Here is a 26,531-nt window from a genome sequence, read left to right as displayed (position 1 = left end):
CTGGTAGAAGCAGCTTTAGAACTGTGATTTTATTTGAAAAGCTAAATTGACCTTGGTTCCACATGGAACAATTGCTGATTCCCCAATCCTCCCTCTCCCTTGCCATCTTCCTGGCCAGTCTTGGCATACCGCCTACAAGCTAGAAAATTGCAACGGCAGAGGCCTGGACACAGTAGATTCCATTAGCTGCTCTCTGGAGCTGGAGCAAAATGGAGCTGTGACATCTGCTGCCGTCTGTCTTCATTTTCCCCATGGCCTTGCTCCATGGTAGGTGACACAAATGGGCAGCATTCGTTCCCCAGCTCCCTGGTCCCCCCTGCACATATGGAAGAATCTAATAAACAAGCTTGTGGGGCTGAGTGCTCCAGCCAAGTGAGCCCATTAGCCCGGCAGACTTGGGGAACAAAGAGAATGAATGGACTTGTGTGCAAGAGTGGCTGGTGAAACCAGGAGTCTGCTTAAGTTCCACCAGAAATCATGCACACCTGCTCCAGCCTGCCCCAGGGCCAGGTGTCTAAAGGTCTGGGGGAGGAGTCTGTTTTCTATCAGGGAGGATACCTTGTGTCAGCTGCTCCTCAGTTCTCTGAGGCCGCTTCCCTGGGAAAAACTAGTCCTGTCACAAGACTGTCTAAAGAGTACAACCCCAGTCATTCTGGGACACCCTGGCTGCTGTAGGAGCATTAGCATTCAGAGCCACTGTGCTAGCCCCTCCTTCCCCGAGCTGGGTAAGCTCACTAAGATGGTATCTGAAAGACATTAAATGGAAATTTACTGAGGGTTCTGCTTCCTGAATCCTGCTTTGTTTTGTGTTATTATGTGGTCAAGAAATATTGACCCTGGTCTAGCCTTGAGGTGGTACATAGCTCTGGCAGGCCGGGAGGCTGGTCAGATCCTTTGGCCAGTAATGAGAAGCATCGGGTATTGAGATGGAACAGAGCAGCACAGTGATGAAGAAAAGCTTGTCCCCTACTCTTTCCCACTCACTGTTGTTGACATGGGATGTGGTGACCACGAACATGTGGCTGTGCTTAGGCAAACAGGTGTAGGTAGTCCACTGGGTGCCTCAGAGGCACAGGGGAGGAGCCTGGCATGGTTTGTGGTGGTACGATCTCTGCTGATGCAATGAGATGAGAATTAATTGGCAGAGTGCAGTAGGTATAGATTCCAGCCCCTGAATCCTCCCTGCTGGAAGGCCAGAGCGGTACTCTGGTACATACTCAGGCTGTATAGGGTGTCATGCTATAGGAAGTTTTCTTCAGTGTTTCCAAGAAGAATTTCTCATCCTCCAGAAAGTCCCGATCCTACAGGAAGGGGTGCGAATGAAATCAGGGCATAGGGAGCCTTCTCTCCTTGAGAAGAGAGAGACCAACTCCCCATTGTACATACAGAGGTAGGACCCTAGAATGGACAGCTGGCCAACTCCCATCTGATACATTTCCCTTCTTGTCCATCTCAGTGAGGGTGGGACAGCCATCATTCATTAATTCTTGGGCCAGCCTCACCTCTGTACCTTTATCCTCTTGGAAAATCAGTGCAAATGGACCTCTCTGCAGCTTAATGGGAATGAGGCCACAGCTGATTGCCCAGGGAACATACACTCACCTTCTCAGCCATGTGTTTCAGCAGCACCAGTTTGGCATGCAAGTGGGAAGGGCTCAGGCCTGCAGAAGGCTGGCTGTGTCCAGGAATGGTGATGGCAGGAGGGGTCATAGCTGAAAGAGGCCCATGAGAAGCTCTTAGAGGGGACAAGTTCTCCTTCAGGCCCACAGAGCCTGGGGGTGAGGGGTGGGGAGGGGAGGGAGCTGTCAGGAACAGGACTTTGCATATTTTTGTCAGGAGTCAGGAAAACTAAATGGACCCAAGACTTCTTCCCTATGAAGCTGGCTGTGGATTGCCACAGCTGCTTTTCTCATATTTACTCTCCCAGAGATCATCTCAGCAAGGTATCTCTTACTTCCATGGCCAACTCACCATTCAGGCCAGAAGAACTGAGGACCTGGACAGCAGGGCTTAGCCTCATGATGGGAGAGGGAAGATCCAGTCGAAGGTGATCTAGCTGCTGCCTCTGTTGAGCCAAATTCAAATTCTCCTGTTTCCACCCCACCCAGAGAGAGAATGAGGAAGCCATGAAGGTGCAGAACATCTTGTACAATTAAGGCAGAGGAGAATGAGGAGACAGAGATGGCAGGGGAATTTGGCTGGAGAAGTGTAGGACCAACTCTACCCGAGCTTACAGATGCTGCCCTCATGTCAGAGGTCCTGCTTGACTCTGTTCACAAGAGAAGGCTCAGAGGGATTTGGGGGACCTCGGGAAGGTTAGAGACACCAATGAATGGGAAGCACAAATACAAGGCGAGGTGGGGGGAGGGTCTACAGAGACAAGGGGAAAGAGAAGGTCCCTGCCTGGTGAAGTTGCTGCTCTTGCTGCCGGAGTCGTTCCTGTTGCTGCTGCATGACCTGGAGCCGGGCCTGGTGCTCTGACTGCAGCTTGTGAGCCTCCCGAAGAGCCCTCTCTCCCTCCTCATACTTCTGAGAGGCCACCTGAGGACAGGACCCAAGGGCGTGTCTCTCCTGTGACAGTTCGAGATGCCTTGGGGCAGACCCCCTTCCCAGTGCCCCCAGGGGCCCAAGTGGCATCTCCCTGGCTTCCCACCTTGCTCATGTTCTGAACTTCCTCAGCTTGGAGTTTGATGCGTAGGGCAGCTGCGTTGACCTTCTCCTTCTCCAGCCTTAGTTCTTGCCGTTCCCGCTCCAGAATTTCCCACTCCCCAGCCAAATGTTCCTCTTGAAGCCGCAGCTCACTCGCTCTGACCTTCAATTCTGCTTGTTCCTGCAAAGAGAATGTCCTTTATCTTCTCCAATCAAAGCCTCAAGCCCCTTTTTCTGTGTGTGTGTGTGTGTGGGGGGGCACCCAAGGGCCTCTCCTTCAGGTTCAGGCCTGTGTACTTTTCCCAAGCTGGTCCATCCTCAGAAAGCAGTAACCTAAGCATCATACTGATCATATTTGGCAAACAGCTAAACTCTTCTGCCAGAAAGAAGGACAGTCAAGTCAAGGTTAAGGCCTGGCTTGGACAGAAGCAGGGATGGTCTGTGTCCTTGGAAGTCCCAACAATTCTGGAGAACAGCAGCACAAAGGTGAGGCCCCATACCTTGGCCAGACTGACGATGGCGCCCTCCCTCTGGGAGTCCACCTGCAGCACACGCTCGGCCTCACGCTCTGCCCGCTCTTTACTTAGCCTTTGCTGGGCATAGAAATCGGCCCACTCTGCAGCCAGCCGCCGTCCCTCCTCTGCACACTTGTGCATGATTGATTTCTGCTCCCCTAGTAAAGCATTCTGGGAAACAGGAAGGAGAAACAGAGGAGGAGGAGGGCATGAGGAGCCTGTCTGGTGAGATGGCCCTGGGTTACTGATGCTCAAAGCTGCTTGCTCACCTTGGCCCTCTCCAGCTCCTCACGCTCCATGCTGAGCTGCTGGTTCATGACCCTCCTCTGTTCCTCCAGGGAACGCTGCGTGGACTCTGCCTTGGACTGCTCGGCACTCACTCTCCAGCGCTCCTGTAGGAGACCCCCAAAGTCAAGGTTTAAAGGGAGTGGTGCCTTTCTCTAGAATAGGATCTGGCCCCCTCCCCAGGAACTAATAAGTTAGGCCACTCCATGCCTTCCTTTTGTGACATGTCACAAGCACTTTCTCAGAAGGCCAGATAATGAATAGGAAGATGGCTGGAATGGGATTCCTATGGACCAGCTCCCATGAGGATGTTAGAGTGAGGAAGGGGAACCTTTTATTTCTGGTCTGACTCTCACTGAGACTAGCTTCCATAGAAGTTGTGACGTACGAATTCTTTCAGAAATGCATTAGGCTAAGGATATCTGACAACCAGCGCTATCCCTGTTCCTGCTCCTCCCCCCTTCTCCCCACCTTTCTGTGCTCTGCCAGTTGCTAAGTGCTTCCTGGTACACAGAGGGATAGGCATTGCCCCTCCCATCAAGGTACAGTCAGGGTAACAATCCTAATACACATATGGCAAACAATAAGGGAAGGCTATGGAGCTATATGATTAATTGTAAAATTTGTGGTGATAAATCTAAGTTTAAATTCAGAAGACAGAGAGATTGATGAGAACTGGAGTAGATGAGAAGACGTGGGAAGTGAGGCCTTAGAGGATGGCCAGACTGGACAGAAGGAGAAGAGGGAGGCCATTCCAGCTTAAGGGCATGACATGAATGAAGATGAGAAGTAGGAACAAACATCGTACATCTGTGAGAGAAGCAGAGGCCAGTTTGATTTGAAGAGGGAGAACAAGTTGGAGACAGAAATAAGAAATAACTTTAGATACAAAGGGGAGTGACAGAGTATGGAGGGCCTTGAAAACTAGGCAGAGAATTTAGAGAAGTCCTGGAGTATATGAAATCACTGAAGGTTCTCAAGTAGGGAAATGACATGACAAAAATCATGTTTAATGGTTGATCTGAAGCCTCTATACGTGATGGACTGGAGTGGGGAGGGACTGGGGTCGGGAAAGCCAGTGAGGCGGCTGTTCATATCTAGGCATGAGGTAATGAAGGCTTAGATTAAGGTGGTAACAGTGAGAATGGAGAGGCAGGGCTGGACACGAGATCCAGAAACTCACCTGCTCTAGAAGACGGCTCTGTTCACTCAGTCGGGCCTCCATCTTCCCAATGATCTCATGTAGCCTGTTCCTCTCGTCCTCCATGTCCCGCTGCTGCAGAGTCAACCTTTCCTGCAGGGCTGTAGGCAATGCCCCTGAGACGGTTACTGCCAGATCCTGACCTCCAGATTGACCCATGGCACATCTCCCTTATTCCTAGGTATTCTGGGTAAGTTGGGATGGTGTGTAGAAACAGGGGGAACAGTACCTTGGAGTTGCTTATCACGCTGACGGGCACCTATCTCTAGCTCTTGGGAATTGGTAAGGTGAGTGGCTTCCACACGGGATGAGAGCTCATTAAGGCTACAGGAGAACTTCTCCATTTGTTCAATAACCCCATTGAGGGACCTGAGAGAGGTAAGGCATAGTTTTAGGCCACACAATCCCAGATGACGAGTGCTTATGGTGTTGTATGCTGAAGGAGTGAGGCACAGGGCTTACCGGGTATGGGAAGTAGCACTTGTAACGGCATCAATTTCCCGGTCTTTCAGCCGCTTCAGTCTTTGTAGCTGCTCCTCATGGTCTTTTTGTATCTCTGAGATGGATGCCCTGAATGCCAAGGAGAAAACCATGGGAGTAAAGGAAGGGACAGCTTTTGGCTTTACTGCCCTAGGATCCATGTATAAGTAACAGTGGAGAGGGTAGCTTGCTTGTGATACATGCCTCAATGTCAGATACCTCCTGGTTTTATACGGCTGTTTAGCAAAGGTTACGCTGCATAGAATTAAAAAGCTAGATGAAGAGGAATGAAAGTAGAGGAGGCCATCAGAGAGGACAGGAAGATAATGGTGCACCCATATCCAATTTGTTTTCCAAGGCACATCGATTTCACCTTTGCAGGATCTCTCTAAAATGCCCTCCCTGCTCCCACCTCCCTTCTCTGACACCACCACAACCCTGGTGCAGGTTATCATCACCTCACGCCTGGAATACCGCAGTGGCCTGCTTCTAGGCTCTCCCCATTCCAGACCATCCTCCATTCAGCTACCAAAATGACTTTCCTAAAGCACACGTCTGATCACACCATCCTCTTACTCAGCAAACTTCACTGGCTTCTTAATTGCTTCCAGGAGTAAATACAAAATGCTCTTTGGAATTCAAAGCCCTTCAGAACCGAGTCCCCTCCCACCTCTCCAGTCGTCTTACACCTTATTCCCCAACATATACTCTTCAATACAGCCATGTTGACACTCTCTCAGTTGCAGGCATTCTCTCTGGCTTCCCACATGCCTGGAACGCTCTCCCTCCTCTGCTTTGACTACTGACCTCCCTGGCTTCCTTCAAGTTCCACCTGAAATTCTACTCCCTACAGAAAGTCTCGCCCAACCTCTCTTAATTCCAGTGCCTTTCTCCTGCTAATTATTTCCCATTCATCCTGTATATGTAAGTTTGCCTTGTATATGTCTGCCTATTCTCTCCCCCACTAGACTGTAAGCTCTTGAGGGCAAGGACTGTCTTTTGACTTTCTGTATCCCCAGCACTTAGCCCAGTGCCTGGCATGTAGTAGATACTTAATAAATTGATCGATTGAATTTGCAAAATTGAATGCCCTTAAATAGCCATGTTAAGCCCCTCTATTTCTTTCTCACCCTTTTCTTTTTCATTAAGAAAAACAACAATGGCTCCACATAAGGGATAAATAGGATAAACCCCTTTCAGAGTTCATCCTGGTGAAATAGTTGGAAGAACTGTACACACTCTGAAATTTGGTTCCTGGCCTTTTGTTCTACTTCTGAGATTCCGGAATCCACCTAGGGCTAGCACTATCCCAACACTGGCACACCAGAAGGATAAAAGGGGTTAGACTGTGAGCTCTGTGGGGAGGGGGACTGTCTTTTGCCTTTCTTTTTATCCTTAGCACTTAGTATGGTTCCTGGCTCATATGTGGAGCTTACTAAATGTTTATTGACTGATTGAGTAGGAACCTAAGTGTGCTACTAGTCAGAAGCTGTCTACCTTGGACTGTCCTTTTCTAGGAAACAGTTTCCCAGGAGCAAAGACAGAAGAATGCAATAGCTTACACTTACATTTTCCCTAAGGGGAGAGCCCTTCTGGGCCGGCCTTCCCCAAATTCCCCATCCTAGGCCTTCCCCTTACCTCTGTAAGTTCTGGAGCCTCTCGATCTCCTGGTCCTTCTCTTGCTCAGCAGCAGCCAGGCGACGCTGATGTTGTGCCAGAAGCTCAGCTCGGGCCTTCTCGGCCTCCTGGCAGTGAGACAGATACTGAACCGTAAGCTCCTCGTTCTCCCTCTGTAGTCGCTCCTCTCGCTGCTGGTACGATGTCTCTAGCACCTTGATCCGGCTCCTGCCAATAACACACATCTGGCTGGACTCAAAGAGGGGAGTGTCTAGGACCCAGACTGGCACTTCAAGTCAATAACAAGTATTTATTAAGTACTTACTCTGAAAAATGCTTTATTATATGTTTGGAAAATATATTAGCTTTTATATTGTTTAACTTTTTGTGACCAGAGATTATCTGAACCCAGAATGTCATCCTGACCTCAGTAACTGTCCAGGAATACCGGAGATAGCTACAAAGAATATTCTGGATTCCTCCAGGTCCTGGATCCACCCACATCTGTGCTTTGGGTCTGTTCATCCAAGTCTGGTTTGGGTTCCACCAAAAGCTCATGTTTTGGCTTTACCCAAATTTTACACAATGTTTATACTTATTGATATCCATCTCAGTGACTTTTAATTGCATGGGTGTGGTTTATGTGCAGGTGTTCTAGTTAGAATCCTATATAATGTAGACCTCCCAAAGCCTGGATGAGAGACAGCCACACCCTTTCTGGCTTGCTCTCTCTTGCCAAATGACCAAATAAATTTTTTTCTAAGACTTTTTCAGGTTTAGGGATTTATTCTTGGATAGCATTACTCTGTGCTGTTAAGCTGGTTGGTTGTTGTCCTTCATGCGTGAAGAGGACCAAAATGACATCTCTATGTTGGGGTCAAGGTACAACGTGTCCAACTGTGGCTGATCAAACCAATATGAGCCTGGAAGGCTCTACCACAGGTCAGGCATAAACAGTCCATATGAACATCTGGAGTGCAGACAACTCTAAATTTGTGCCTCTCACATTTCTTTTGAGCTATTTCAATTCTGCTTTGCTCATGGAGCACAGCACCTTCTCTGATGGGGGCACACCATGCTGGGTGGTCCTGTGCCGGTGTCTCCCATGTCACACAATCGATTCCAAAATTTTTAAAAGAGTGTCCTTGTATCACTTCTTCTAATCACCATGTGAGCGCCTGCCCTGTGTGAGTTCTCTATAAAAGTCTTTTTGGTGAGCTACGTACAAAGGCGGGGTACAAAGAAAGGCAAAAACAATTCCTTCCCTCGAAAGGCTCATAGTCTAAGGGAAGACAACTTGTGACTAGGTAAGTGTAAGACAAGCAAAAGATAAATTGAAGATAATCTTGGAGGGGAGGAACCAGCACTAAGGGGGCCTGGGAAAGGCTTCTTGCACAAGATGGGATTTTAGCTGAGATCTGAAGAAAACCAGGAGGCAGAGACCAGAAGGGAGAGCATTCCAAGCATGGAGGAAGTCTTAGAATTTTCTTTAAATACCATCAACTTAGTCTATGGGATTAACACTAAGATCCAATGCAAAACTGGGGCTGGGATTTCACCTGGGGAAGCTAAAGAAATCTAGCTAGGCCTCTGGGCTTGGTACTTAGGTTTACAGTAGAGTGAAGATGAGCAGAAAGGATACCTATGTGCATTCTCAATGAGCTCCAAGTCTGCCTGGTGCCGCTGTTGTAAACTTTCAAGCAAGATATGCTGCTGAGTTCTCTCTAGTTCCAGCTTCCGTACCTGAAGGGTGTTGGATCAAGGAGGAGGGAGAGGAAAGATGTTTCTCAGACTTTCCTTTCCCCTTTAGGTCTCCTGTTGTTTTGTTTTTTACACTTTTGCACACTTGGTGTTTGTATCCCTCTGACTAGCCCACTCAGATCCCTGCCCCAAACGTCCCTCCTCTCAAGGCCCTCCAGCCCGCCCTTCACCTGGGTCTCCAGTTCTGCCTGCCGGGCCTGACTTTTTAATAGCTCCTCTTGGAGTTCTACTGTGCCACACTGCAGCTGGGCCTGTGCAGCCAGGACCCTCTTCTGATACTCTCCTCCTGGCAGTAGACTCAGGGCCAGGCTCTCTGGGAGAAGGCCCTGCATGAGTCAGAAGAAAACCATCAGCAGGTTAGATGTGAAATAATGGAGAAAAATCTGGCCAGAGAAAACTGCACCCCAACTCTTCAGCAGCCAGATAGCCATCCAGACCTGATCTGTGGACAGGGTACCACTCATCAAAGTAGAAAGACCATGAACTCACAGTTTGAAAAAGGAATCACTGCCTCTTTCTGCATAAAATAGGAGGCTTTAGTCTCCTGTCTCCTCTATCCTCAGTAAAATGCTTTAGATATCTAGATAAGTTGCCAAGTCTTAGGGTCAGGATGAAAACTCCTGATAAGGGTTCAGAGCCTTCTATGGGGCTCTTAGACCACTTAGATCAAAGGTTTTTAATCTGGGGTTTGTAAACTTCTATGGGAAAAAATAATTATTTAATTATATTGTATTAATAATTTAATTATGTAATTATATAATAATTATTTATTTTTTTCTAGCCTTTGTTTCTTTTTGTAATACTAAGTATTTTACTTTTATGCATTTACAAACATTATTCTGAGAATGGGTCCATAGGCTTCATTAGATTGTCAAAGGGTCCAGAGAACACCCTGCCTTTGAGGTCCTGGAAGCTCTACTCCTATCATGAGAGCTGCCCCAGGGACATGTTGTATGGGTTCTCTGTAGTGCACAGCCACCTCCTGTCCAAAGGATCCAGAGCTAGAGGTGACTGGCTGATTCAAGAAATGGGGACCTGAGACTGGGATTGAGGGGTGGAAAGGTCTGAGGGTGGAAAGATATTTTCAAAATGAGCTGGTAGGATAACTGTGGCCTCACTTTATGGTTGGCATTTTTAACTGCTCCTATCTAGATGGTAATTGTGTCTCCCCTACCAACTCTGGCTCCATACTAATGCCCAGAAATGTCTAGGATGGGAGTTCTAGAAACACCAGGTGAGGTTTCTTTCTTAGAAGATTTTTTCAGGGAGCTACCTGGAGTTAAGTGACTTGCCCAGGGTCACACAGCTAATAAATGTCTGAGATTAGATTTGAACTCAGGTCCTCCTGACTCCAAGGCCAATGCTTTATCTACTGCATCACCTACCTGCCCCTCTTAGAAGTTTTTGAAGGAAAACATTAGCCTCTGAGTTAGGAAGAATTTCCTTAGAAGAAAAAGACTGAGGGCTCTGAATACCTGTTCGCCTACTCCTCCCTACCTGTACAGGCATGGAAGTCCCTGTTAGTTCTTGGGATCTCCGGAAACAAGTTGCAAGGTCTGAAAAATGCAACAAGTGAAAAATAAGTAGCAGCTGAAAAAAGAGATCAGAGGTCTGGGGGACAGGTCTCTCGTGGATGCCCAAGGGAGAAGCTAGCTTCAGTGAAGATTCATCAGGGGCCATTATTACAAAGGTACTACTACAACTGCTCCCCAGACACTTACTAACAGCCTGTGGTTCAGCTGCCATACAGGAAAGAGAACCTACCAGCGCTGGGAACTTCTCCAGGAAGAGCGTCTCTCTTTGGTTCAGCTGCAGGAAGTACAAGGGCAGTTGGTGTCTTGGGGTGGGCCTCAGTTGGGGGAACCCTAAGAGATATACATAGAGATTGGAGGTGGGTGGGAAGGGGAGTTGGAACAGGACTCTGTGCAAAGGGAAGGAAAAGAAATCTCTCCTTTAAGGAATAAGGAGAAGGGAGAGGGAAAGGAGCTTCTCGTAGAGCCCTGAGAACCTAGAATGACATGGGTGTGGGACCGATTTTGGTGACGGATGAGGGCAGAGGGACAGACGTGGCTTGTTTCTTATGAGTCCCAGTTCACTTGGAAGTCTAGATTATAACTGGAGGCAACTTAAAGTATTCTGGACCAGTACCAAAGTTCCAAAGAAGTAACTGAGACCGTGGTACAGTTCACCCACTGCACCCCTCCTCCGCCCTGGCTCCCACTAGCAAAAGGGCTTGCCACATCTACGTGCCAACCTCTGTTAAGGACACAGTCTCCTCTCCCCCAGGGGCCCTGGGTGTTGACATACCCACTGCCCCTGGGGCAGGTGTGTGCAGCTTCTGGTGCTGTCCCTGGGGTTCCAATGGCAGCTGCTTGCTCGGGTCCTTGAGTACTGGCAGCAGGTTGACTGAAAAAGGCCAAATCATAAGGTAAGGACCACTGAAACTTCAGGCCTGGCCACAGAAGGCTCCCCTTCTCTGTCCAATGGTTGGCCTTTCATTTCTTCTGTACATGGTACCATCAGTTCCTTTAAGACTACGTCCTTGAGGTTCATGGCCTTTCCTCTTTTATTTCTGCGATGTGGCATGCACAGGGAGTCGTGAAAAGCGTATAAACTATTAACATGAAGGGATGTAGGGGTACGAATTATAGTTAGAATAGGTAAATACTAAGTATTTGTTCAGTCTCATGTGATTCAAGTCAATTGCAGCTGGTGGGTAGTCAGGAAGACCTAGTTCAAATCCAGCCCCAGACACCAGCTATGTGACCCTGGGGAAGTGACCTAACCTCTGTTTGCCTCAGCTTCCTCTGTGACCTGTAAGATGGGGACAATAATATCACCTACAATGCAGGGTTATTGTGAGGATCAACTGAGATGGTAATTGTAAAGTGCATTATATAAATGCTAGCTATTCTACGATTGACTTCTTTGAGTCACTTTTCTTTTCCTTACGGTTCGGCTCACAACTTCTACTCCCTCAATCCAAGGCCTGAAAGATGCAGGCTCCTTTCTGTTTGGCCCTTAGCTTCAGGCCTTAAACGGTAATGCCATTGGGCCACTCGCAGACTTTCCCTGAACTTTCATCTCTTCTTTGCAGGGTACACAGCACCCTCCTGAGCAGCCTCCACCCTTCTCAGTTCATCATTCCTTTTCACCTTCACAAACCCTCCCTCCCAGAATCACCACCAAGGCTTTCCTTTTCTGAATCACAGCCTCTTCAGGCATTCTGGCTGATCCATATGCTTACTCCTTGAATCTTGCTTTAAGATAATATCTGTAGTTAACATGAGCACATCTACAACTCAACTGTATTTTATTTACTGATCTAGCTAGCCTGAGTTTACTCCCAAATCTACTCAGATTCTAGGGAAGGTTTTTTTTCCTCATACCACAAGGGAGTTTAGGCAGGAGTTTCTGTCAGGAACCCAGCCTGCTGCCAAGACAGAGGACTCTTTGAGTTTCCCTCTGCCTCATCTTTATATCTAGGAATAGAGGTGCTATAGTGGTTCCATGGACCCTGATTCCTCTGCCTAGATAAAGCCCTAAAAATGAAAGGTCTTCTGTATATTTTCCCCAAGGTTCCACCTATAGGCTCAGAAGAGGCATAGTAAGATAAGGGAAAGGAACTGAAGTCAATAGACCACACCTGGTTCATGCTCCTGGGGTTTCCTACAGCCCCTGCCTGTGTGACTGATCCCCAGAGACAACTAGCTTGCAGTGTGCCAGACCAGTCTCCACATCTGTACCTGACAAAGGGTAGATCAGATGTTTCGGTAGGGCTCAGGCCTTTAGAAGTCCCAGACTGCTCCTCTTTAGCTAAATTCTGAGATTTTTTTCGAGACAAGGCATGGCTTAGCCAATCCTCCTCTTGTTTTTCCTCTGATGTTCCTCGCTTGGGAGACAGGTTGGGTTTGTGAGGGATAGCTGCAGCATCAGCAGATGGCTTCATCCCTGACCCAGGCAGACTGGAGGGAGCAGAGTGCCGGGCTGTAGGACTAGGTTCCGAAGGTGTAGCCATGGTTGAGCCAGCCTTGCTCGATTCTTTGGTGGGAGATGGAGGGAGCCGGTCAAAGTCCTCATCCTTGAGGCCCAGCCAGTCAGCTCCTCCCTTCCCAGTATGAGCAGGGCTGGCTGTGACTGGTATACTCTGTTTGGAGCATTGCTCTCCCTTGGGATTGATGAGACTCTCTGCTGAGAACCTGCTTCAAGACAAGGGTGTAAATAAGAGCAAAGGAGAGAGGTCTGTCCCATGGCCTGCTCTGTTAACCTTTGCCAAACAGGGCCCAGGTTCAAGTATCCAAAATAAATAGTGATGTTATCAGTGTAGGTCTGCTAGCTACCAGGCCACTGCTGGTCCTACTACGCTATGCTACATCTAGAGGACAATGGTTTTGTTATCTTCATCTTCCACAATCAGAATGTAACATAACATGGTGTGGGGGTTCTTAAACTATTTTGTGGCATGGAACCCTTGGACATTCTGGTGAAGCCTATGGACCTTCTTCTCAGAAGGATGTCTTTAAAGGCATAAAATCAAATATATGGGTTCACACACGAAATACATTTGTCAATAATATTCAAAAAACAAGTTCACAGGCTGCAGGTTATGAGCCCCTGGTATAGTGGCATATAAGGCTGGTTGATTCTGACAGAAGATGCAAAGGGCTTGAGAAAGGTTATTTCTCAGGGGATACAATGCTCCAGTGGCCCAGTCAGGTCCCTACTCACCTGACAGACTGTCTGCGGGACTGTTGGCTCTCAGAGGAGGAAGCCACTGTGGGCTGGTAGGCTCCAAAGGCAAAGTCGTCATCTCCCCAGGGATCTTCTTTTTCTGTGAAACAAGGAGCCTGTGGCCATGTTTGGGATGGCCCTCCCTTTCTACCTCTAGATAGGTGTGGGGTCCACTCACCAAGCTGTTTCTGGTACTTCTTATCCAGCCTGAACTCCCGGAGCTCCCCAGTGCCTGGTCTCTCCAGGAGCCTGGAGGCAGTTCCACGTCCCAGTAGCTCATCCAGTTTAGCGCGAGCAGGACGGGGCCCATCCCTGACATGGTAGAACGACAGAGGCATAGGTACCTCCACAACATGAATTACTTCTGTCCCCACTGTCCCCACCCTCCAAATCCATGCCTTTGCTCTCTCCTTTATATAAGGAGGAAGCCATGCTGCTCAGACATGGGCCTCTCAGCTCAGAAGAGTGCCTTACCGGACTCCCTTTTCCTGCTTCCGCTCTGCCTCTGGACTGTCTCCAAACCCAAGGGTGGCCATGAGGTCATCCCCATCATCAAACTTCAACTCCTCCTTCTTTTGAATGCTGGTGTCACCAGGAGTTGAAGAAAGAGAGGTACCTAAAAAAATAGAACTCTGGGTAAATAACAGCAAAGGCAGGACATGCAGGGTCATAGAAGTACAACCAACAATTAATGCTATAGGAGTTTGGAGGAGTGAGACTGCCAGGGGCCAGAAGCTGGGTTGCATAGAAGATGGGAACAAGACTTGAGCTGGGCCTTAAAAAAAAGATGTGACTTAGAAAAGGGAAAAGGAAGGGAGGGCATTAAAGGCATAGAGAAGACTATGTTCAAAGACTGGAAGGTGACAATATGCATTTTGTGTTCAGAAAGAGAACAGGTGATCTGGAGTAGATGGATTCCCAAAGAAGTGATTCCCAACCTATGGGCAAAGGACTCTCAGGAAGGCAAGGAATCACTGCAAGAAGTCCATAAATCCATTATGTCCACCAAGCATTGTCATTTTGAACTTAATTTGGCCCCCACAAAATGAGCAGCATGATTCAGTATAAGAAGCAAGACAAGCTACCTTCTGTACACTGATTAAATGGATCTATTATTTTTCATATGTATATACATCACTCAAGAACTACATAGGGAATAACTACCCAACACTCTTTAAAGAAATAAAGAACAACTTAAATAACTGGAAGTATATTCAGTGATCATGGCTGGGCCATGCCGATGTAATAAAATGATGATACTACCTAAATCAATTTACAGATTTACTGCAATACCCAGCAAATGACTAAAGGGATACTTCAGAGCTAGAAAAATCACATCTGATGAATTTTGATTCATTTGGAGGACCAAAGGTTAGAAACTCAAGGCAAATACCGAAAATAAAGTAGGAATGACAGGAGGAACAGCACTTGCAGGCTTCAAATCCCATTGCAAAACGGTAATTATCAAGACTATTTGGTATTGGCTAAAAAGTAAAAAAGGAGGCCAGAAGAATGGACTAGACGAGAATGACCTAGAAACAAGCGAACTCAACAACCTACTGGGATTCAATAAACATGAGAACATACATTACTTGGGGAAGAACTCCCTATTTGACAAAAACTGCTGGGAAAATTGCTAAGAAACTGGGCAGAAATCAGGTCTAGAGCAGTATCTCCTTCATAAAGCACAGTGAGCTTACAGCTGGGCACACAACTGAACGTTAAAGATTCTACAATGAAAAATGCACAAGAGAATCACATCAGACACCTTTCCAAGCACAGTAAGGGGGAGACTTCTTAACTGAACATTCAATCACAAAATGCAAAATAGATAATTTCAATTGTACTAAAGTGAAAAGCGTTTGCATTAACAAAGCCAACACAACTAGGATAGAAAGGAAAACTGTTGACTGGGAGAAAAAACAAAATCTTTGCATGAAACAACTCTCATAAGGATCTGATACAAAATATGTAGGGAATACTAATATATAAGAATAAAAGCTGGGAGGCATCAAGGTGCCACAGTGGATAGAGTACTGGCCCTGGGGTCAGGAGGGTCTGAGTTTAAATCTGGCCTCAGACACTTACTAGCTATGTGACCCTGGGCAAGACATTTAACCCTGATTGCCTCAAAAAAAAAGAAAAGAATAAAAGCTGCTCCCCAATGGATTGGTGGTCAAAAGATATAAGCAAATGTATGTAGATACTGTTGTAATTAATAAAATACAACTCTGCTGAAAAGCAAAAGAAACCTAATGGAACTCATAACACAATGCCTAAAAGTTTCTTGCTATAATCAAAGAAAAGCAGCATTAGAGGAGTGTAGACTCATTGGATTAGTTTCTGATCCTCAGTTATGAGGGGGTTCCTCCTAAGACAAAAAATCTATACTACCCCAGTCCAAACTTTCTGGTTGGGCATAGAGAAAGGCAGGCAAGATAGAGGAGGTATCTTGCCCACCAGACTCCCCCTCCCCCCATTCTGGTCTGCAGGACCTGTCACAGCCCTATGCTCACATGCCCCATGCTCCTGCCATCCATATACATATCCATTCTGGCCGGGAGTCCTTTATTTTGTCTTAGGGTTTTCCTGGGGTGGCTCCCTTCCCCTGGGCTGGGCTATTTCTTTAGTATGGGAAAAGCCTGGCCTGACATTCTGCAACCAGCTAAACCTCTCACCCAGTGAGAACAAGTCATCCATCTATCCATCCATCCATCTCTCCTCTTACCTTGATTTTTAACTGTGGTAGGGCTCTTTTCAGGGACTGCTTTACTCTCTTTCACAGGTGGCTTCTTGGCAGTTCTTTCCTCTTCATCAGAGAGAAGCCCTGCCAAGGGGTCCTCCAAATCTTTCATCCAGAAAAGAAAGATGAAATCAGGTTCCAGGGAAATTTATTAAAAGCATGACTTAATTGTAGAGAGTCATGCTCTTAGCCTTCCTTTAAGTTAAGATTTCCAGATGCTTAATAAATACGAACTGTTACTAAATCCTATTAGATTGCTGTGTGTTAAGAGGGACTCTGACTAAAGACGGGCAGTCAGGTGGTCCCCTAATCCCCCCTCTAATATGAATATACTACATTTCAGCACACCATGAGTCTATATAACTTGTAATTCATAGCTCAGATGACAAGACACAAATGTAACATGAAGGGAAAGGTGACTTTTTAAATGATTCATAGACATAGCTTGACCAGAAGCTACAAAGTCTACGATCTTGTTTTGTAATTAAGTTCCTAAAATTTATCTTCCACACAAAATCTGATTGGGTGCCTCCCTCGGGCCCCACCCTGCCAGGTGGGAATAAAATCTTTGGCATCAGTCTTTACTCTTCATCAGCTGGTGTATATTGTGACTTGCTTCAAAGTAAAGTAGGCAAATGTCTATTGCTAAGTCGGCCATACTCTAAAAACTACAGAGACCTTAGGAGTATAATATAGGGACTTGGGGTACCATCAAAGGGAAACTTCTTGTATGCGCGCCCAGCGCTCCCAGTGGAAGGCACAGGCTTCTTGGTGGAAACGGTCTCTCCTGCAAGAAAGTATGGGAAGTACAGTCATGCAGTTTTTGTTGATCCTCATGGTCCCCATATATCTCATGTCACCCAAATAGACATGGGCTTCTGGAAGGAAGGATATGAAAATGAGCATTCCTAAGGTGAAATGCATTTCTTCCTAGGCCACTGACAGAGCTGACTTACAGTTCATGGGAAGCAGGCTCACCTCCATCCAATTGTAACAAGATTCTCCAGAACAACCTAGTCTGGGAGCTAATTCCATGAGCCTGGAGACAAGAATCTCCAGATGAAATGAGGATTCAAAAGAAATTCCGTAATATAATGTTCCATCTTAACCTAATTGGGCTTTCCAGGCCCTGCTCAACTAGGGCTCAGAGGTGCTAGAGTAGTCCTGGAGAGAACAGACTGCGTCTACACACATTCTTGGTTTTTTTTTTAGCCTCATGACCCCAGGGTAGAGGAAAGTATACTCCTCTAAAAGCTTCTCTTTACACAATCTGTGTTCTAGACAAGCTACATCAAAGAGCAAAGGTTTAGAGCTGGAATGGACCTCAAGAGGTCATTTAGTCCAACCTCCTCACTTTACAGATGAGGTACAGAAAGGGTGGTGACTTGTTCAAAGTCACACAGGTAGTGACAGGATTTGAACCCAGGGTCACTGAATCCAAATCCAACACTTGCACCATACTTCTTTTCTAGCTGTTCTTTTCTTGCCCTTATGTACTGTGTGGTGCCTAATGTTTGCTGAATTGAGTATACAAAGACAAGAGATCTTTAATCCAAACTTCTTCCAAATCTCTTAGTCTTCACAATGGATTCATAGAGTTATTTCCTGCTCACCTTTCTCATTGGCTATTACTTTTCCTGTAGATCTAGAGAAATCACCAGGGAACTCCTCTTTTCCAGAACCTTTTGCAGCTGTTTTATTACCAGTTAGGTTAGACTTCTTCAGGCCTAAGAGATCAGCATCCATGTCATCCATATCCTAGAAAATCAGGAGGGCAGGGAGGGAACCCCACTGGAGTACTGTTGGTTTTCATTAGGCAAAGGCAATCAATTCATTTGGCATTCCTTGCAATAGCTTTGGGAGTTATTACCACCCTCACTTTTCAAACGAAGAAAGACAGACTTCAATGAGGGGAATGCCCTATTATAAGATTTCTACGCTCAAAGGTGTTCCTAAGACTCCAAGACTAAGTTTCCAGTCTCTTTCTTCGCACTGAGACTCACCATTTAGTACTTCCATAGGTTCTGGATTAGCTCTTTTGGGCTGGCTACCGAACAGGAAGAACTGCACACCTATTTTCACTGGCTAGAGGGGACTGGCTTACAGCTAATTCTGAAACTCTCCACTTGCTGTGCAAATAGGAATCGAAATAGATGTATCGTGAGCTAATGAGAAGAAACCCTTGAATAAATGGAGACTTTAAATTGGACCCCTCAATGAAAAGGTACCACTCAAAAGTAACCAGGACAAGGTAAAACCAAAAGTAATGGTGGACTTCGGGGTATTTTGCCCGGCAGAGGCAAGGCAAATGGAAAGCAGTTAAAAGGAAGGCATATACTTGTTTTGATAATGTTGTCTTCCTGGAGGACAAGGTGCCTAGCTGACAAGATATGAAGGAATGTGCACTGGTTCATCTTTGAGAGGGAAGGAGCCATCCCGAAGGAGATAAAAATTCCAGGCTGACCCAGGTAGGTTTGTGTCCTCAGAGACAACGTTGTGAGTAAACAAAGGGAGCTAGAGAATTTTTTTTAAAAGAGTAGGACAGGAAGAGACCCAAAAATGTGATCAGAGGCTCAAAATTCCAAAGGCTGGAACCGAACTAGCACATCAAATGGCTTCTGTGGAGGGAGTTTTTACCTAAAGCCAGAGAGTAAACCTAAGGCTTGCACTAGAAAACACTCTCACTGCAAAGACCCGGGGAACTGAAGGCTTAGCCTGGGTCTGACTGTGGACAGTGGTGCCAAGGGGCAGGGCTAGATGAGGGAGCTTGCTGAAATAAAGGAAAGTGAAAACAAGGAACACAGAAGTTATTTAATGCTCTATACATGGGTGACACCAGATTACACAACTGTACTTCAGCTTAATCCTTCAGTTTGGCTGCAAGATTCCCTTAAACTGGTAACGCATACTTGTGTATTTGAACAGACAAGTGTAGTCACTGCAGTGGGCAAGTGGTAGGGTACTAATGAACACCGGGAAACACTACGACCCCACAGAAGCAGTCTTTGGAAGAAACATTTTCTCCCTCTCTGTTTCCCGGATGATAGCAGTGAAACGTTGCAAATGGTACAACTAGGAATGTCTTCTACCTTGGGATTGCCCCATTTCATCCCAGGCTAATAGCTGCTTCTGTCTTTACCAAAGGCCTGATCACTGTAGCCACTAGGTGTCTGGTAACCTCCATTTTTGTAAAAGAAGATCCTAGCATTGGGAAGCCTCTCCACACTGAAAGGGTCCATTTATACACAAAGGTATAAATACCAAAAAGGTCACTGCCTGTATCAGGCTCTGCAGAGTTTTATTTAGTTTTATACAAAAACCCCTCAGAAATACAATTAAAATTGGAGAAATATTTTTAAAAATGGAGCAAAAGCCCCCCAAAATAAGCTCAATTCAAATGTTACTTTCCTCCCAAGACTAAGAAATGATGAAAATAGTTCATTACCTTCATAGACCGTAGCAAAGCCTGTGGGTCTGCATCTGAGATATCAGAAAACTGAGCTCCCAGGAAAGGAAATATGTAGAAGGACACACATTAATAAGCATAAAAATACCAACTCTACCATAATATCACTGTAAATGGAGGGTCAAATTGCCAAATGAAATACCTAGCAGTCTCTATGCCTTTCTATTCTTTCCAGGTAGAAAGGTCATTATAACCACAAGCACTCAGAGGCTTTGCCAGCTCCCTTCTCCAAGGCTGGGCATGATTCTAGGTACCCATGGGAAGCATGCAGGAGGAATAAAATCCAAGTAAACAACAGATTCATGGAGTTCCAGGGATTAGCTGAACTTTCAGGAGAAAGGAAAGTTCTTGGCTTTGGGTTCACTAAGTAAGTTTGGAGTATTACTTTATTTTAAACATAAACTAGGCACTATGAGAAGTTTAAAAGCTTTTCATAGTCATAACTTAGGTCATACTAGCCATCACATACTGCCCCTGGCCAACAAGTACAGAGTGAGGGTAGTGATCTGGGTCTGTCTCACCTCAGCATCTGCACCTGCCTGGGCTGCCATGGTGCTGAAGAAGTCGTCTTCCAGAATGGACCTGGCAACAGAGTTGGAGAATTACAAACACATGGATTCCCTGACTGTAGCTTACAATTCCAAGAAAGGCAGAGAAGATGGAGGTGCAAATGGCTTTCAACAATTTCTTCTCAGTAAGAGTCAAAATTTTAGTGCTGGAGGGATTTTAGAGATTTATCTAGTCCAATTCTTAATTTTTTTTTTGTATTATGTACATTCTTGTAGTCTAGTGAAGTCAATGAACACTTCGGAATGTTTTTAAATGCACAAAATACAGTGGATTATAAAGAAAACTAATTATATTGAAATAATTACTAAAATTTTAAAAAATAAAACAAGTTCATGGACCCAAGGTGAAGAACTCCTCATCTAATCCAATACTCTTTTCTGATAAAGAACAGGAGGCCCAGAGAGGTTAAGTTGTCTTTTTGAGGTTACCTTGACAAGTAAGGGCAGGAGCCAAACAAGAGCACAGGTATCCTCACCAATGTCACGGTACTTCAATGAACTAACAAGTACCATCAGCAAGGGATGGGACAATGGGGCCAGAAGCAAAACAAAGAGTAAAGGAGAAGGTAGGAAGGTCAAGCTGGCAGCAAGAAATGGTTGATAAAAATGGGTGTCCAGAGATCCATATTGGCTCATTCTCACTTTTTTCTGGCCCTTGAAGAAAAGCCCCGAGACGATCCTAGGCTATCCCTGGGATTTGCAGCTGGTTGGAGAGGTTTCTCAGTTGGCATAGCTGAAAGTAAAAATCAGGGGTCATGTGGTTACCCCAGGAAAAAGGGCCCAGGATCAAGAGAGTGGAAATTTCTATCACCCCTATACAAATCTGCTGTGGGAGGACAATTGTACATGCCATGGTCACCATATCCTGAGGATGAAGTGACTACATCCTTTAAGTGGTGAATTTGTGTATGTGAGAAAGGAAGGGAAGAAATGAGGCATTACAACTAAAAGGATTCCAACACTAGCCTTCTGAGAGCCAGTGTGAGGGTGGGGGTGGAGAGAAGGATCTCATCACTCACTTGACCCCACCTTGAGGAAATGGAGGACCTATGGATATTCCAAGTTATAGGGTATGTGGTTCAAATAAGGAGTCCCTTTCCCTAATGGCCGGAGTGGCACAAGAGTCACTGATGTACTTCTATATCCCAAAGAAAATATTATTTGAACTGGAAGGAGTGGAATGTATTTATTCCCCTAATCAACTGGGATTTGGGCTTCTGGTGACCGTATCCAAAATCCTTCCAATCCACAAGGTCACATTCAGACACGTCACTAACTGATTAGAAATTTATTGAAATAATTCTAAATTGAATGTGGTTGAATGGGCTCTGGGTACAAAGAGGAAAGTAAGGAAAATGGAAGACTAACTTTTGGGGGAAATACCAAGCCCAATCTACTCCAAAAGAAAACCCAATAAAGGAACATTTACTGTCATCATCCAAGAGGTCACCAAGCACATCATCAATCGAGCCTGGAACAGAAAAGGGAACATCATGAACTCAGAAGAACAGTGAGGAGAATCAAATCAGATGCATCCTAAGATCTAGTTAAAACTCCCATGCAACTCAGGAATGAGGCTTAGCCTTCCCCTTCATTTCCTATAATCCTGCTGTCTACCAGTCAGAATACCAAATAGAGTCTTCAAAATTAAATTCTCAGAGGACTGGGGGAATTAATGTTAGTATGGACTCTCTATTACATGCGATTTCAAATCTTCTCTTTCCCAAGCCTCCCACATTACTCCCTTAATAGAGGGTTTTGACTCATTTTAAGGAGGAAAAAGAAGCCATTCACTACGAGCTCCCCTACTTTAGACCTCAAATACCGCTTCTTGGCATCATTTTCTAATCTCTGTTCCTTAATTACTAGTCTCTGATGAAGTGGCTTTTCACCTTGTTAAGGCCAATCACTTTATTTGTACACCTGACCTCCCATTGTGACTCCTCAGACATTATCTGTCCTCCCTCTCCACCCCCTACTCCAAATATTCTATTTCTTTAAGCTTCGATTTTTCTGCCTACAAACATCTCTAGACTTCCCCCATCCTTATAAAGCCTTGCTTCATCCCCATTATTCTCCTCAAGCTCTGTTTACATTATCACCTTTTTTCCACATCTGAACTCTTAGAAAAGATTGTCTACACTTGTTGCCTGCATTTCCTTTTCTCTCACTCCTCAAACCCTTCCAGTTTGGCTTCTGATCTCATCACTCAACTGAGACTGTTCTCTCCAAGTTACCAGTGATCTCTTAACTGCCAAATCTGATGGTCTTTCCACAATCCTTATCCTTCCTGGTTTGTCTGTGGCATTTCAACCTGCTGACCTCCTCCCGGACGTTCTTTTCTCCGGGGTTCTGTGACCCTACTCCCTCGGTTCTGTCTCCTGCTGGATCATCAGTGGTACTCTGCCTCTACATTTTGAGTTTCCCTCAAAGCTGTCCTCTTCTCTAACAGTCTCTCCTGATGACCCTGTCGGCTCCCATAGATTCGATGACTCCCACATCTAAATGTCCCTCAGCTCTCTTCTGAGTTCCAGGCCTATTTCACCGACTCTGGATGTCCCATCTGAACTCATCAAGTCTACAACCAAACAACATTTTCCCCCCAAACTCCCTCCTGTTCCCAACTTTTCTATTTCTATTGTATCGTATCATCAGTAACTGAGGAACACGACCCTAAAATCCGCCTCAGCTTCTTACTTTCCCTTGTGATAATAAGAATAACTAGCATTCTGATAGCACTCTACAAGCACGATCTCATCTTATCCTCTCGACAACCCTGGAAGGTGGGGGCTATTGTTACCACACCCATTTTACAGATGAGGAAACTGAGGCAAAGGGACTTGTCTAGGGTCACAAAGCTACTAAGTATCCGAGTCTGGATTATTTGAACTTAAGTCTTCCTGACTCCAGTCCTGGTGCTCTAATCACTGTTCCACCTAGCTGCCTAACTCATCCTTCATATGCAAATAGTTGCCAACACTTGCTGATTCTATTTCCACATATCATTTTCTTCTTTCCATTCACAGGGAATCCCAATTCTTTTTTGTTTTTTTGGAGGGGAGAAGGCAGGACAATTGGGGTTAAGTGATTTGCCCAAGGTCACACAGCTAGTATGTCAAGTGTCTGAGGCTGGATTTGAACTCAGGTCCTCCTGACTTCAGGGCCAGTGCTCTACTCACTGCATCACCTTGCTGCCCTGAATCCCAATTCTTTAGGAGGGAACTCTAGTCATTCTAGGGACAGGCAAGACACCTTTATTTCAATCACCTTCTACCTTGCAATCCCAAACTTCCTTAGCCCTTTAGGCAAAGGGAAAAGTATCTGCTCTAAAAAGGTTTTTCTATGTGGGCCTTCCCCTGCCTACTTCCTATCTCTCATCTCCACCCCACCTATACCACTGTGCTGGTTACACAGCCAAATAAGAAGAATGTGCTTTTGTTGCGAGGGTCTCAACACTGGATCTCCTCAAAAGCGCTCACTTCCTCATTTTTTATTTAAACGAGAAGGCTAGTGAGGCAGGATGAGAGAGCAGATCTTTAGCAACATCATGGCTCCTGCTAGCTCTAAGACATCAAGATGTCAAAAGTACTAAATAGGTGTCCTTTTTGTGTCTTGTGGGAACTCACTTTTCAGGCCTTTCTTCATTTTTGTGGCCTAAATGGAAACAAAAAGTCATATTAAAACAATAAAGCAATGAATGGATATTACAATTTAGGAGACAGGGAGTTGGGACTAATCTTTTGGGCTGAGCTAGCAGGAGAAGGATAGATCTAGACCTCTTTTCAACACACTTAGCTTTTGGTTGTATAACCAGAGAGCAAGGAGGCAGAACAGAGGAGATTGGCTAAGTTGACAAAGAAAATGACAAATACTAAAGGAGCAGTAGGAAAACAGGTACTTTAATATACTGTTGGTGGATCTGTGAACTGGTCCAATCATTCTGGAAAGCAATTTGGAACTTGGCCCCAAAACTTGTATGTATGTATGTATGTATGTGTGTATATATAAACACACATACATATATGTGTGTGTGTGTGTATGTACTTTAGCCCAGTGATAGACTACTACTAGGCCCCAAAAAGATAGAAGAAAAAAAGATTCATATATCCAAAAAACATTTACAGCAGCTTTTTGTGGCAGCATAGAATTGGAAACGGAGGGAATGCCTATCAATGGGCAATGGCTGAACAAATTATGGTACATGACTGTAATAGAATACTATTGTGTTGTAAGAAATAATGAAGGGGATGGTTTCTGAAAAACCAGGGAAGCCATTTACGAACTGATTAAAAACTGAAGTAAACAGAACGGCACAATTTATACATAATGACAACATTGTAAAGACAGACAACTTTGAAAATCTTAGGAACTCTGATCAATACAACCAACAGTTCCAAAGGAATGATGATGATATCCATTTCCTGACAGAGAACTGATACAACTGGCATGCAGATTGAAACTTTTTCTTTCTTTTTTTGGGGAGGAGGGACATGGTTCATGCAGGAATTTGTTTTATACAACTATACAAGGGTCTATAGGGTAGGGGGGGAGCAGAATTTGGAACTGAAAACGAAACAAAATTGAATAAAAAAAAGAACAGAGGGCCCTTTATTATAAAGCTTTCCTATTTAGTTTCCTAGGACGGCCACATTCTGTGAAAAATGGTTCTGTATTCACTAGCCAACAAAGACCACTAGGGGAACTAGCCGGTCTTTACCATTTACTGCTTTGCAACAACCCAATAAGCTACCATACCAAGCAAGTCTTGTTGCCTCAGTGTCCCAGAGCCAGTAGCATGCAACTGTATCTCCACCCCAGGAACCAGGGAAAATGCTCTCAACGGAAGAATTAAAGGCTCAGAAAACGTGTCAATGCCCCCTCTCGCTGCTCCCAAAGAGAACTATTCTACTTTTGGCCCAGCTCTGGCTCCCTTTCTCCCAGTCCCCCGATTCTATCAAACTACCTAAGAGTACCCTACCTACCCTCTCGGGGTTCCTGGGCCTCCTTTTTGTTACACTGTTTAGGTCTATGACCGCATCATGTTTAATCTTCCCTAGTGAAGGAAATTGACGTCAGTACAAGAGAAGTGCAGGGTTCAGCTAAAGACTCCTCTCTGATCTGCAAATTTGTTTACACGAATATCTGCCCTTATAGTGTGGTGGTGGAAGGGAAAAGTGCAGTTTAAAGACAGCCTGTGGATAACCGGCTGGAGGGTAAGTTTCACGGACATGCGCTGAGCACCTATGTTTTGATGAGAAACAAGAGAGAGAGCAAGTACCTACATGAAGGGAGGAGGTCTGATGTCATAGATCATACTCCTCCTTGGACCGAGATGTCTCCGTGGCCTCCCTGTGTGAAAGGAATGAGCGTAAGGGTGAGAACATGACAACTTGGCAACTCTCTATCTACCTTCAAAAGGTACTTTTTGGATTTTATTAGTCATGTCTGGGGAGGGGGGAGGGGATATCCTCTTTCCCTCCTGATTGAACCCTCCCTTAAGACAAAGGTAAAAACCCATCCAGTATAGACCACTAGCAGTCCCTACCTCTATGTTGAGTGGAGGGAAGTATGCTTCGTTATCTGTTGTCTGGGACCTTCAACATCTTTTCTTCCATCACATTTGGCTGCTCGGGTGCATCTGTGTACCTTTAGGAACTGGCTCGTCTGCCTATTTATTCATTCATTTATTCCTTATTCTATCACCAACTCGGAATAAGGGATGGGCAAGTTGAGGGGTGCAAAGACTTGGAGAAAGGCCTTTGGCTCACTGGGTGGATCTTTTTTTTGGAGGCTTTATGGCATGCATGGACTAGAATGGTACGAGGTGTGGAAGGGTGGCTATCTGCCCCGCTGGAGGGACTACCCACATCGATGACATCACAGCTCCATTGGCGTCCAGGCTGAGCATTCTGCTGGGCACCAGAAGATGGGATAGGGTCACCAGGACGCCCCCTTCTACCCCCTCCCAGGGTCACCACCTCACCCTCCAGGCAGGAAGGACCGCGTCCGGGGCCTCCCCTACATGCCCGAGCTCCGCCCCCCACCCCGGCCTGCCAGCCCGCCGCCCCTGCAGTCATCACTCACCGGTCCCCAGCGAACCCTAACTCCCCAATTTACGCTACCCCGGGGTACCCTCCCCCCGCCTCCAATCGCGACAGGAGGCCTCACCCCCGCCACCCACCACCACTCCTGGCAGGCCGCGGCCCTTCAGAGGGTTCTGGCCTCTCCCGCGGCAGCCTAGGTCCTTGGTAGCTAATCCCCACTGTCGGCCGGGCACCGCTTCCGCAAGGCACTCTGGGAAAGAGAGTCCAAACGCCGCCTTAGTCAGGACATGGGGAGGGGGAGCAAACTACAACTCCCAAGATGCCGCGCGCCGCGGCCGTTGGCGGAAGTGGGAGGGTGCATGGAGGTAGGGGCGGGCGTTTTGCCAACAACGCCGGGTTCAGAGTCCACCTCCCCTTCTTTCTTGGAACCGCTTCCAGCGGCCTGAGGGGAAGGGGGCGGAAGGGAGATT

General features: G+C 46.0%; 1 protein-coding gene across 3 annotated transcripts; it reads right to left on the bottom strand.

The window, feature by feature from the left end:
• Nucleotides 1-26,377, bottom strand: FBF1 (Fas binding factor 1). Of its 3 annotated transcripts, none has more exons than XM_036756096.1 (32): nucleotides 26,199-26,295; nucleotides 25,563-25,926; nucleotides 25,300-25,366; nucleotides 23,644-23,671; nucleotides 21,447-21,488; nucleotides 20,660-20,750; nucleotides 19,970-20,030; nucleotides 19,428-19,478; nucleotides 17,596-17,740; nucleotides 16,692-16,769; nucleotides 15,968-16,087; nucleotides 13,714-13,855; nucleotides 13,418-13,551; nucleotides 13,237-13,339; nucleotides 12,255-12,707; nucleotides 10,816-10,914; nucleotides 10,273-10,373; nucleotides 10,006-10,064; nucleotides 8,679-8,834; nucleotides 8,390-8,490; nucleotides 6,769-6,975; nucleotides 5,113-5,220; nucleotides 4,880-5,019; nucleotides 4,633-4,751; nucleotides 3,434-3,556; nucleotides 3,150-3,335; nucleotides 2,654-2,830; nucleotides 2,404-2,541; nucleotides 1,972-2,089; nucleotides 1,603-1,712; nucleotides 1,218-1,301; nucleotides 1-1,111 (listed from the first exon to the last, which is right to left on the bottom strand). In XM_036756096.1, the coding sequence occupies exons 4-31, from the start codon at nucleotides 23,660-23,662 to the stop codon at nucleotides 1,218-1,220; spliced, it is 3,465 nt and encodes a 1,154-aa protein (XP_036611991.1). In that variant the 5' UTR covers nucleotides 23,663-23,671; nucleotides 25,300-25,366; nucleotides 25,563-25,926; nucleotides 26,199-26,295; the 3' UTR covers nucleotides 1-1,111. The 3 variants fall into 3 exon arrangements, with proteins under 3 accessions (XP_036611991.1, XP_036611990.1, XP_036611992.1); XM_036756097.1 differs by having other exon boundaries at nucleotides 16-1,111; nucleotides 1,972-2,065; nucleotides 26,199-26,377; XM_036756095.1 differs by having other exon boundaries at nucleotides 1-1,301; nucleotides 25,563-25,929; nucleotides 26,199-26,269.
• Between the last annotated feature and the right edge of the window lie 154 nt (nucleotides 26,378-26,531).

This window comes from Trichosurus vulpecula, chromosome 4 (genome assembly GCF_011100635.1).
Source record: "Trichosurus vulpecula isolate mTriVul1 chromosome 4, mTriVul1.pri, whole genome shotgun sequence".
NCBI lineage: Eukaryota > Metazoa > Chordata > Mammalia > Diprotodontia > Phalangeridae > Trichosurus > Trichosurus vulpecula.
This window is presented reverse-complemented; position numbering and strand designations above follow the sequence as displayed.